A 13,646-nucleotide genomic window follows, 5' to 3' on the forward strand; every position below is an offset into this window, starting at 1 on the left:
GGCCAGATAAAACAATCTTTCTGACAGCGAAAAAGGCGGCGGGGACACTAAGTGCGCTAAGTGCTCTTGGTGAAAGCCGGAAAGCGCGATAACAAGGAACATCTAGCCGAAGGGGAAAACTCCCCTAAGCAGGCAATGCCCTCATAAGTAGGCAACACTTTTTCAAAATCAGCTTCAAGCAGTGTCCGCAAGCAGTTCTTATCAGCAGAAACAGAAGACACTCGCATAATTAGCTGCAAACTGTTTCCCGTCCCCCCTTAACCCTCTTCGCCATCCTGTAAAAGTTTCGCCTACCCAGAGACCCAAAAAATGTTGAATTTTTCACTGATAAACAGCAAAGACAAAAAGCACACATACTAACAAATAATAGCAGCAAATGGAACGAAAACATGGGAAAACTTTTGCGGTTGACAAAACTGAAAGGAAAAGCTAAAGTTTCTGCAGTGAAGACGACCCACATAGAAGTTGCGAAGCAGGAACAGACTTCAAGAGTCATATCCTTGTACCATCTAACTATCGAACCGCTATCGCTTCCTTGCACTGAAAAAAATCAGGTGGAATTTTGTATTTTTTCTTGACTGCAAGCCAGGACTTAGTTTTATTTTCCTACATATTAGATTGGAAAATATATATTTTTCACAAATTTATCATTTCTATGTTTTCATTACCGTTTATTTTTCCCATTTATTTTTTCTGGTGTATGTGGCATCATATTTATTTACGTGTGTATGTGTATTTGTATGTCTAGCGTTCGTTTGTTAATGTTACCAAAACTTTAACCGCTTCAGTTGAGACCTAATTGGTCGACTTTTGCCAGCATTTGGCAGCCAACCCGCTGAATGTTCTTATTTAACGCCCCTCTTTTCTTGTTTTCATTCAACCAACCACGTCGAAAATGCGCCACAACCAACATAAACAGCCAATCCAACCTTATACGCGCACTATGTATTTAATACACTGGATCAGGATCACAGCGGCATTGTCAGCTTCGAGGTAAGTTAATGTTTCGATTATCAATGAGATGAAAATTCACCAGAAAAGCTATAGATACATGTCTTAATTAGCAACCATTTAATATATACACACATGGTATGTGACTGGATGAATTTTTAAATTCTGTGAAATATTTCCATATTGATTAACGAAACCTGGCCTTGGCCCTAATGATATCCCCAAATTCTATGTGAAAAGCACCATATCGCCAGCACAGCTTTTCATATCTGTGCAAATTTCGCAGGTCCCTTGCCCTTCGTGCGACATCAAAGTGTGGCCTGCGGCCAGAGACAAGTATGAGAAATGCAATGGGAAGCATTTGAGCAGCTCATTTCCGTGTGCGATGCGTGAGTGTGTGTGTGTGTGTGTGTGTGTGTGTGTGTGTGTGTGTTTTGGATCCTGACCAGGTCTCCTCCTCATCGCAATCTCAATTTCGCTTCCAATGAAGAGCAACTAATGGAGTTCGGCCGTGTGCCCTGGGTCCTCGGGCCAAATTGCGATTTAGATTGGAACATCGGTAGGAAATGGAGAAATTGTCTTAGGAATCAACTTTTGTACAACAATTTGTGGCGCCCACTACTTTCTGTGGGTGTCATATGCAATTAAGGCAACGCACTGCCATTCGAAGGGGCTTACATATGCCCAAATAGCTGGCCATTTCTGGGTGTTTACACTGCGAGAGAATATGGGATATTAGAATTCTAGCAAATATAATACAAAAACATCAGTGCTTGCAATTTGAATAGAGAACAATAGCTGGAGCTGTGGCTTCAGTTAATTATAATTTTTTTGTTTAATTTTAATATGATTACCCGTGCGAATGGGATATACTTTTTTATCCCAGCGTACCTGCACTCAATTTCCTTCACATAATAGAGCATTGGTCAAATTTATGGACAACTACATAGATAACTGAGGGGAGATGAGTGTGGCCATAGTTGTGATTGAATCGCATCCCTGCCGCTCGATAGTCGGCGTATCGTTATCGATAATTAATCTTGCCAATTGAATGGCCAGGCAAATGCGTAGGACTCGACTCAAGTGCACGGACGGACATCGAGAGGCTTAAGCAATTCAATTCAATTTAATTTACTCGGTGCGCCTCTTCTTAATGTCCGCACGATGATGCGGCGCAAAGTGAAATTGTTGAGGTCACCCGGTGGGTGGAAGTGGTGCGTGTGGGTGGTGTTCTGTGGGTGGTGCGTGAAAGGTGGTGCCACGAGATGCTGGTGAGAAAACGAAGAGGAGACGGTAGCAGCAGAAGCAGACTCTGCCGACTTAAGTACAATGAAATTACTTTAGACATTTTAAGTATAAAATATGGCTGACAGCCGAGTCGAGTTGAGTACAGTTTGCTTTGGCTTGGTTTGAGTCAGCTACACTGCTAGAAAAATCAAGCGAAAATTGAACTACTGAATATTTTATTGGGTAAAAACTGCTTTTTTGTAATCCCAGGCATTTATATACAAGTAGAACAACCTTTTTCAGTAAAATTCAATTTATGTACTTTTATATTCTAAGAAATTGTAATTTTTTTTCGTTGCTGCGAGCAGGCAACCAAACGATTTTTCGCAGTGAAGCTTAGAAGCAAAAGTTGTGTGCCATCGTGAGTTTCTAAATGAAGCTGATTTGGCTCAGAGGGGCGGTAAAATGGGGGCTCTGAAAGGGGGATGGCGCCAAATGACGCTGCAAAACGCCCCCAAGAACAAGAAACAACAACAACAGCAGCAGCAGCAACAACAAGAAGGACGAGCTGAGGTCAATGGGGCAAGTTCTTCTCGGCCTGGTAAGCGCCTTTAGTTACGGTTTATTAGTGACAGCGACCGGGGAACAGCAAGTCGGGGCAACAAAGAGTATCGCCAGATAGATGTTTAGCGCTCTATTAACTGGCTCAGCATAAAAGTTGTAATACGCAAAGTACACACTCAGACGCCAGACGCCCCGCATTAAAATGCCCCGCCCCCCCATTCCCCCCTCACAACCCATCCAACTTAAAGGACATTAAAGTTTTTGGGTGCCGAAAAGTGTTTGGTCATTGGGGGTAGTGAGCCAAGTGAGTTGGGTCGCAAAATAAGTAACAAACGCAGAGTTTTTAAGATTTCAACAGGCTTTGGTTATAATTAATATTAAACACACAAGCGGTTTAGTATCTAAATTACAATACATTTGAATATCATAGTTTCCTAAAAAATTTCCTTATCGATGATATTATGCTAATGAAAATTGAAACAAAATTAGCATTCTTTGAGGGCTATGCAAAATTATTGTTCATCAAAAATGGGAAAAGCTGCAAGCGGTCATGGAATATGGAAAATGCATTTCCGCCTGCTTTGGCTGGAGGGGAAAATAGACAAGATAGCAAAAAATATAATGCTCGAAATTCGGAAATCAAAGAGAAATGTCTCGAAATTGAAATAAAAATGGGGTGAAAATCTATAGTTTGCAGCGCATTCGCGTGTTTCTCTGCTGTCGCCTGTCATTGTCAACGTTTCTATTGCAGCCCGTGGAATGCAAAACAAAAGCTGGCACAAAAAAAGAAAAAACCAAAAGCAGGAGCAGAAAAGTGTGGAAAAAACCGCATAAATTTTCGCGAATCAAGAGGAAGAGCCTCCACAGCTCCCCCATGGCGCATGCAAATTGCGAATGATTTTGTGTATTTTTTTGTGTGCTTCTTGCATATTTCGCTTTATTCAGAGACTTGCGACTGCCCCTGCAATGTCCGAGCATGAACTCCACTTCCGGTTGTCAAAGGAGCAAGCAGTTGGGGGCAACCGGAAGCTCACAGACACATGAACACACACTAACGCACACACACACACACACAACCATTGAAACGATGAATTATGGCGATTTTAACGCCAACTTTGTCAGGCACTGTGACCTAATATGGGCAGGGGATCGGGAATGCGGGGAATGGCGAGGAAAAACAATGAAAAACATGAGCAGAGGCGGAAAAATAGGAGTAGGCGAGCACAAGACACTGAGACAGAAGACAGAAGTGCAGGAACGGAATGGAAGGGAAATACCGGGGATGGCAGCTAAACAGAAACGCAAAACCCAAGTCAAACAATGGGACAGTCCTGGGAGAAAATGATAAACTCCAGAGGAAATGTGCGGAGATCGTGAGACGGATATAAGGCTTTAAGGGTTCTGTCAACTAGATAAAATAAATTGGTATATATTACTACACTTCAGCTAAAACGAATAATTTATAACATGAAATTAAGCCATTTGATAGTTAATAACAATTATAAAATTTGTATGGCAAAAACGACATATTTAATGGCTTATTGCAATCAAAGAGCTCAGCCCACTGAACACAGTAGTGGGTCATAAATATTGTATTGGATAATTTGCAAGCCTTCGCTCCCATTTATGAACAGTAGAGTGCAATTTAGAAATCAATATTGCACTGCAGTCAGCGTTACATCCTCGAGTGTCTGGCTGGAAATAATCGCAATCACGTCAGCCGTCCATCTCAAAGCGTTCGCTCCCTATTTTGCCCACATTATCCCCCCCCCCCACAATCCCCGGCTTTTCCCGCTTTCCCACTTTCCCGGCTTTTCCCCTACCACCGACAGCTTATCTTTTGCGAGCTCTTGCCTTTTTGCCTGCTCGCCATTTTCGTTGTTGAATAATGACCTCAAAATTGTAATGACTACGAGGCACGTACTCGATATAAAGCATGTACAAAGAAGCGCCCTTAACCCATGATGCCCCCATACCCCCATACCCTTAACCCCCTTAGGACATCCCACTCGCACAGCAGTAATTCCGTAGTTTTGTGTGTGACGTTCTGACTAAGTAGACTTCCGCTTTTCAATTAAGTTCCACATATTGTTGCAAGGTGTTTTATGCGCGATTTGCATGACAGTCGCGTTTATTAAACTGCCAACCAGAGTGGTGGCAAAAGTAAATGGTTCCAGCCCAGCTAGGGCAAAATATAAAAAAAATAAGAAAAGGAAAAAGCAAAAAGCACAAAACAGGATAACAGCAAACCTGTCAGGGCCATATTGAAATTGTGAAATTGTGAAATTGTGGGCAGGGCCAATATGCCAGGGGTAAAACGGCCAAAGAGTGTGTGACCTGTTTACGCTGGCAGAAAAGATAAATTGCTCAAGTGTGCGAGATAAAAGCAATCGAGTGGCGGTGGCCAGGAGGGGGTGAAGGGGTGGTGGGGTGATGGGGTGATGGAAATAAATATAAAAAACATATAGACACACATATGCTGGCATACACACATATACAGATGGCATCCAGCAGGAGTGCATGGCAACTGCGTAGAAAGGATTGAAAAAGGACGCCTTTGGCAAGCAGTGAAGTAAAGCAACCAGGTTAACATGACACTTGAGTGCTGCAGCCAGCCAGCCAGCCAGCCAGCCAGCAGTTTGTTTTGATCACTTAAACAAACCCTGAAATAAACGACTGGAAACTAGAACCAATGCCGACCTGCTGGTCAATTCTCACAAGCCATTCGAATTGCGCAAATGAAATGGGAATCTTTTGATTCCCCTCGAACAAATTAAGGCCTTTGTTCGATGAAAAACAATCTGAAAACCAATAAAAACATAAAATTCTTAGAAATATGTATGTATGTTACGTTTTATTTTAGAGTACAGGGCACTAAGCATGCATTCACATCAATATTGTCAAGATATTTGAACGGATTCTCCATCAATTCGAAGGATTATTTCTCAATTTTGTGCGACTAACGTTGCCATTGGGCTAAATCGATGAGGATAACAAAGAGAAGCTCAAAGTCACTCGATTGCCTTGTTAGCAATCCACTCAATGGACCAATTCACTGCCATTAAGCAGTGCAATGCATTGGGCAGCAAGGAAAAACTATCATAAATCCGCTTAATCACTCGGCCAGAGTGCAAACTTCACTTCGAATTTTCAATTTTCAGCTTGTTTTGCCAGCTTGCCACTTGGCAATTTGTCCACGTCGAATAGTGAAAGTTTCCTGCTTCGTTTCCGTTGAATTTCGTACAATTTTTTGTGCCATTCTATTTCGGTTTGATAAATTAGTCGGACGCTGCAATTGCCCAAATGGCCAGAGAACAAGGCACAAATGATGCTCCTGTCCGAATTCGTATTCCTGCCTCGCTTTTTTCTTTTGGTTATTTTTTTTTTGCCCCCCCCTCTCCAGACTTCGCCCATTTGGTATGCAAAAGCAAGATTCAGTTCACCGTCAGCTGTGGCCTTCCCAAAATGCCTCAACACCTCCTGGGGCAGAGAAAAGGGGGCTCGGGGATCGTAAAAACTTTCCCCATTCTCCTTGCAAGTTCTTATCTAGGTACATTTGTCATACAAAGCATAGAAATAAATGTCCACTTCAGCAGCGGCAGTAACAGCAGCCGGAAATGAGAAGGAGCGTAGCGCACAGTCGAGGTCAAACTAATAAAGCTATCGATGCTAAATAACTTGTTTAGTTTAGTAATTACATGAAAATCAAGCAAGAACTGCTGCAAATATTAAACGGTTGTTACAGAAAATGCTAGATGATTCCTTAAATTTCTTACCGGCATAGTTTATGGAGTATTTTGTGAACGCATAGAACTAGAATGCTGAGCGCAGGTGTACTTCACTGCGGTTTACGAGCAATTTCTTAAAACATATTTTCAATTCCTTTTATACCTGTAATTCCGCCACCACTCACACCACCCTATTTATGCCAACTTATTTCTCTTCCTGTCACAGGACTTTGTTCAAGGACTTTCGATACTGTCGCGCGGCTCCGTGGAGGAGAAGCTGCGCTGGACCTTCTCGCTGTACGACATCAATGGCGATGGCTTCATTACGAGGGAGGAAATGACTGACATTGTAACTGCCATATACGAGCTGATGGGCCGCCTGCCGGACGAGTGTCCCGAGGAGGAGAAGATCAAGGGCAAGGTGGAGCAGATCTTCCAGGTGAGTCACTGCCGCCAAATCCCCGAATTCCAAAAATACCGGGCAATTCACGCCCATTATTTATGCTAATTACGCGCGTACAATTTGAATTTGACTCGCGAGCATGAAACTTATTTACTTTGCATTATGCAAATTCAAATTGTCTATTTCAATTTGCCGGCCAGCAAACTGAGGACGGCAAAATGGATGGATGGTTGGGGTAGCCATCCCATCATCTGCAGGACATCGTCCTGTTTGGCTTGCCAGTCACGCGTTGTCATTAGCGGTCGTTGGCATTCCGAATAAATTGAGCGCATCAAATGCGACGAAAGGCGAAAGCTCTTAAACAACGGCATGCGAGAGTGAAATTGATGATAGATGGCCAGGATCATTCATTGGGGCAATCCGACAACCGAAAGTTGTTTTCCCGTCCGACGCTCTAAATCAAAATTCCATAGCGCGCGTTTGGGGGCCGGAAACGGAAGCAGTTCGTCAAAAGCAGTGCAAAAGCCATTGGCAAGCAGTTCGCACTCAGCGGTCTGTGCCAGCTGTTGCTTCCTTTAAACTATTGGCATTTGAATATTTCTATTAAAGTTATTCTTGTCTTTAAGACTGTATACAATTTATTAGCTCACTATTTCTACTTGTCTTCTTGTCCGCAGAAAATGGATACCAATCGCGATGGCGTGGTCACGCTGGAGGAGTTTCTGGAGGCCTGTCGCAATGACGACGCCATCTCCCGGTCGATGTCCGTGTTCGACACAGCGTTCTGACCATATCCGACGGACAAGGGCGATGAGTACACGGTGCCCCGGCGGCGGCGACATCAGCCGTCGGCACAGCAGCAGCATCTGCAGCATCAGAAGCATCAGCAGGAGCCAGAGAAACGTAAGTCCAACCACAAGACGAAGAACAAGCAACAGCAAAAACAGCAGCAACCACATAGCACTAGACATCAAAACTGTTGTCACATAATCGACATGGATGGCGATAGCACCACCAGCACCACCACCGCCTCGGCGGCCACTGGAACCACACTCAATTGCAATAATGTCCTATATGATTACGGAGCGGTCGGTGAGGATGACGAGGAGCAGGACGATGAGGATGATGAGGACTCCGAGGAGGAGTACAGATCCTTTGTCTGCCGCCACTGCCAGAGGCCGCAGCAGGCGGTGGTGCAGCCAACCAGATCCGGTCGACGATCGCAGTCGCAGTCCAAGTCACGCAAGCGCAGCAAGAGCAGGAAGCGCCACCAGAGCAAACAGGGTCACCATCAGGGCCAGCATGGCCAGCAGGGTCACCATGGTCACCATGGTCAGCAGCTGACCCGGTGGCCGGAAATCAATGTGGCCAACGAGCAGGCCATTCGCTTCCGGTGTCCGCAGGTGGGGCCGCAGGTGGGTCGCGACCTTCACACCCCCCAGCCCATGCACTTCCATCACCCCCAGTCGCAGAGCCAGAAGGCCAAGAGCAGCAAGTCCCGACCGCGGAAGCAACGGGCATGCCCAGCTGCTCCGCTATCGAAAGCAGCAGCCGCAGCAGCAGCAGCATCTGGCCCATCTGCACCACCTGCGCCACCAGCAGAGCCGCCACAGCTAGCGCCCTCCGAACTGCACCCCCTTCCCCCCCTCAACGTGATTGTGGGCGGGGCCGACGAGGTCGAGGTCGATCCGCAGCACCCACAGCCGCCCACCACCCCCGACTCGCCGTCGCTGGTCACCGTGAGCACCTGGTACACGGTGGCCAAGCAGGGGGTCTCCTGCTAATCGCGGTGAGCAGTGAGTATCCTTGCCATCACCACCCAACCAACCAACCACCCAACCACCAAGCCACCCAACCAACCAATCACATTGCACCCCAGTGAAAGGATGGCATTGATATCTCTAGATGCCTAAAATCGTTTTCAAATTGATAAACAACGTCTAAGAGTATGCATATTGAATACGCTATCGGTACTTGTCCATAAAATTCAATTTTGAAACCAATAGGAGACTTTAAATTATTTTAAGCCCCTAGAGATCTGTGTGGCATCCCCCAGTAAAACGCTTTTCCGTTTCGGTGTTTGAATATATGTATACAATATATATATTTTGTGCTTAAATAATTATATATGTGTGTTTCAGGGTGGATCTCTGAAAAATCGAAATTGGCAATAACTAAAGTTGTTACAAAATTGTATCATTATTAAAAATGATATTCATTGTCTTTCGTAATTAAAATCAAATTTGTCTTTAATTTTAATAGAGCTTCAACATAAATTTTAGTTTCCTAACTGTTTGTTTACTCACCTACCAAAAAAGGAAACATTGTAAAAAAAAGCTGAAAAATTGTAAATAAATAACTTTAGATATGGATTTAAACGTATATTTGAAATATAATTGGTTAATAGAGCTGAGATCCGCCCGACTGTGCATTATGTTTCCGATTTATCATATAATTTGTACTATAATTAGCCAAATGAAGTTTACAAGAAATTTAAACCGTTCTCTGTGTGTATTGATTGATGTTGCAAACTGTCAAATGTGTTATAGTCTTAAATACGTATAAAAAACTTTAGAAAATGTAAGTGAAAATGAACCAAAATGGAAAATATATGAAAAGCATTAAAACGTATTCTTTACGTTTCCTTGAGTTATATTATTTGTGCCCAGAAAAGTCTTCTTAGAAATGTTGTTAGATGTCCTAGAGTTAAATAAATTGCCGTTAGCTGTGATGGAAAACAAAGTATATTAAACCACAAAAAAACTTTAATATTAATTGTAAAAAAAAATTGATGATTCTATCAAAAAATGTGGGAGATAATTGCTCAAACAAAAATGCTTGCTATATATTAAGCTTAAAGTGTGTGGGTGTGTTTTGAATGTGTGTGTGTGTGCATTGAAAAAGCTAGAGAGAACTTTTTTGTCAGATTAATTTTTAACATTTCGAATGCTTCACTTTGAGGTTTTTTCTTGGAACTGTTCCGACTAAAAGCGAAAATTGAAACGGTGTCGTTTCGTTAATTAAATTCTGTAAAATACCCAGAAATCATATTAAATAAACTATATACATATATGCAGATTAATGAACAGACCAATTTTAGCCAATCATTTGGCTTTAACAAAAAACACTGTTGGCATTCAAATGCAAATTGAATATTGAATTGGTCTATGACAAAAAATGAGTGAAATAACCAAATTGTTTTAATTGAAAGCAGCTTTATACTTTATTGGATAAATGTAAAAGGCTGCCAGTTGAATTCCATTCGATTTGCATTATTTCACATAGAAATTCGTGTTCTTCAAACTGTTGAAGTTTGCTGAGCGTTAACTTTTTTGCTAACTGTTATTGCTTGTCATGCTTTTGTTGTTGTTTTCATTATGCCACATTGGACACACCAAGGAGACACACGCACACCAAGACACCAACACACCGATACACCGACACCCGCACACATGCAAGGCAAAATCAACAAGGATGCAAACGCATGGGAATTGAAATTCGTGTATGGCAATTAAAATATCTGCTTTCTTTCTCTCCCTTTCTCTTTCTCTCTCTCTCTCTTTTCTCTTTCTCTCTCTCTCTTTCTCTCTCATCCTGGCCCGCACACACATAACTCACACACTCGCTTAAATAAACACACACACATGTGCAGAAATTTGCATAGAAACTAAATGAAATGCGTAGCAAGAAAGACAACACGAATCTGCCAAAATAAAAATCCAGGTACCGCACGTCCATTAATATGCAATTATGGATGTGTTTGTGCAATTGTGAAAATAATGAAAGTGTGCGGAAAAATTGGAATGGCCAACGAAAACACGATTTTATCGGCATAATTGTCTGGGTTGCATTTAAAGGGATGCAAGCAGTGCAGCGCAGTTCTCAAGTGTACGTACATTGTGGCACCGGAAGTGCCACTGCTTGCGCCCAAAAACACAGATACATATATGGAAATTGACAGTGTGTGAGTGCACGCAACCTACACGGAACCCATTGAAAATTGAAAATGTACGAAACGAAAGCTTTACACAATGAAACTAAAACTAAAACTAAAAAACTTACTCTTAACGATTTAATGAAACATAAATAGAGAGAAATTTAATCTACACAGAAACTATATTTATACGAAAAGAAAATAGCAAGGAAAAATACTAATTACATTAAATTGGAACCAGTTTGACTTTCTATTTGAAATATATGTAAACACACGACACACACACACATGCACAAGCAAAATGCCTGTGGGTAAATAAATGTGTAAATCAAAATAATAGCCGCAAATACAAAAGCGACGTGAACGAGAATGGAGAATTGGAGAAATGTTCCCCAGGGCGAATGCGTAATGTTGAGTGTATTGTTTCTGCGCATATATTCTCCATTAGCAAATTAGTGACAATGATGAAATGTCATCAAGTCGGCCGGCAATATGTACGATATACATCTGGTGTGTGTGCCTGGTGTGTGTGCCTGTTGTGTGTGCGGGTGTGCAAGCTAAATCAAATAAAAACAAATGTTTGAATCAGAAATTGGACCACAGCAAACAAAGAAGTAGCATAAAATGATATCCACTGTATATGCATATTATATTTACATATGTATATATATAAATATATATATATATATATATACAAAGAATATATATTGATATATACCAGGCATACAGTATCTATCAAGTGCATAGGTGTGTAATTGTAATTTTTTGTAGCTAGAACTAAGGGACACACAGAAAATAAACGGAGAACTATTAGAAATTGGATTAATTGGACATCTTGTTGTACATAGTTAGTGAGTGGTTTTTTTCGCCGTTAAACCAACTACAAATCTTTCTCTATATTAACTCTAAACTCAAAGTAATTGTTGCATTTTTAAGCCCTTTAAATACATAGCTGTGTACTTAGCTGTAGTCTTCCAGAAGTAATCGAACAAAAATCGAACCGAAATGCAGATGATAACTCTATTCCACTTAGATTGAACCTGTAGCAAATTTGTACCTTAGCCGAAACACCCACAAAAAGCTTTCAAAAACAATAAAACTCTCTTCTTAATAGACAAAAAACCAAAAAAAAAAAAAAGAAAACCGAGTCCAATAAATAGAGCCCATATATACAAAACTGTTGCTGTCCTAGTTGAAGAGGAACTGTATTATTTTTGGATAAATGTTATCGATTTTCTGCCCACTTCCAAGGTTATTCAATGTTAGATCCTTCGAACTATTGGTTTCCCACTGCATATATGTATGTACATATGTATGTATGTAGCATATACATATGATCGGTCTGATCAAGGGCACGACAATATCGAAAAGGAGCCACAGAAGTACTAAATAACATATATAATACCCTCCCACCCACACACACACAATACTTCCCCTCTCTCTCTCTAACTAACACTGTCTCCCTCTCTCTCTCTCTCTTTACTTGTCTGTGTGTGAATTAGCAATCAAATACTAACGCAAAATCTTTTTCAAAAACAAAGTGTCAAATTTTTAAGTAAAAATACATAGAGAAACCCCCAAGAAAATGTTGGCAAATTGACAGAGACAACAGAGACAAACAGAAGGAAAAGCTGAAAAAAATTGATAAATTGGAGGATTGCCAACATAGTTGCAAGTATTTTCCAGGCCTAAGCCTTAACGATTAGACAAATGCAAATAATTGTAAACACAAAGAAATATATGCATATGAAGTGTGTGTTTTTTCCTAATTTATAAGCTGTTGAAATCAAATTTTACCAATGAAAGTAAGTATTAAACAAGTATTGACGAAGAGAAACTCTCGTTTTAGAGAAACCACTTGAATTTTCAGTTGTTAATGTAAAAACTGTATTAGCCATATATTTGTGAGCGATACACTGTGTGTTAAAAACCAACAAACAAACAAAAAACTAACAAGAGTAAACCAAATACAAAGAGCAGAAAATACATGTCATAGCATAGGCCTAAGTGCGACATTTATTGGGGGACTCCAGAAGACCTACGGAAGTACTATACAAGTATATCAAAAACCGAATTGTTATCGGCTGAACCACGACGTTTTTAAGCCACAAAGAGAGGAGAATTTCCAGTGTTATCAATCGATCGATGTATGTACGTCTTCTGGGCCAAAAAGCGATTGAGCCACGTTATAAACACAATTACAAATTGATAAACTTACGAGTATATACACAAACATATACTAATGTACTAGTCGTAAAAACATAGCTGATCTTTTTTGGTGTAAATTTTAAATGATAATACCAAGCGAACAAACTTTCCATGCAATAAAAACATAAAGAAAAAAAAAAACAAAACATTGTTTCAAAACTACAAAGAAGTGTCGTTGAAATGCAAAACTGCATGAACCAAAAAGAAAATGAAAGCAAACGAAAAAGCGAAAAATCGAAAAATCGAAAAATATGAGCATGAAAACACTTAATTAAAAAAGAACAAATATTTTTTTTGTGAAGTTAAAATATGTATAAAAATAAAAGGTATAAAGAAAAATAAAAAACCAAATGAAATATAAAACGAAATGCTGCGCAGGCATTTTCCTTAATGAAATGGCCAACCCATCACAGAAAGCGTAAGTTTAGATATTGATAATGAACAAATTGGTTGCTACCTGTTTAAACAACAAAACTCTATGCTATTTTTGTATAAAATATCTTGACAAGCAACTTTTGTAGGTTTCCGGATGGCTAAAGTGCTGCAACTGGCCAAGTTGAAGTGGAAAAGTTAGCCGATGCATGCAGAATGCAGCCGAGCGGCTAATGGAATCGCAATGGCCGCATTGCAT

At 40.9% G+C, this 13,646-nt stretch overlaps 1 protein-coding gene across 3 annotated transcripts in view; it reads left to right on the forward strand.

The window, feature by feature from the left end:
- The window catches only part of LOC120455786 (Kv channel-interacting protein 4), a 41,439-nt gene extending 29,165 nt beyond the window's left edge, over window positions 1–12,274 (forward strand). For 2 of the 3 annotated variants that reach the window (XM_039642242.2, XM_039642244.2), the window contains 3 exons: window positions 920–993; window positions 6,697–6,909; window positions 7,551–7,811. In XM_039642242.2, the coding sequence (XP_039498176.1) occupies window positions 920–993; window positions 6,697–6,909; window positions 7,551–7,661 (398 nt within the window). In that variant the 3' untranslated portion in view covers window positions 7,662–7,811. Of the gene's footprint in view, window positions 1–919; window positions 994–6,696; window positions 6,910–7,550; window positions 8,670–10,525 lie in introns of those variants that run through there. The other variant, XM_039642245.2, reaches the window with a different exon arrangement.
- The last annotated feature ends 1,372 nt before the right edge of the window (window positions 12,275–13,646 follow it).

Source organism: Drosophila santomea, chromosome X (genome assembly GCF_016746245.2).
Source record: "Drosophila santomea strain STO CAGO 1482 chromosome X, Prin_Dsan_1.1, whole genome shotgun sequence".
Lineage (NCBI taxonomy): Eukaryota > Metazoa > Arthropoda > Insecta > Diptera > Drosophilidae > Drosophila > Drosophila santomea.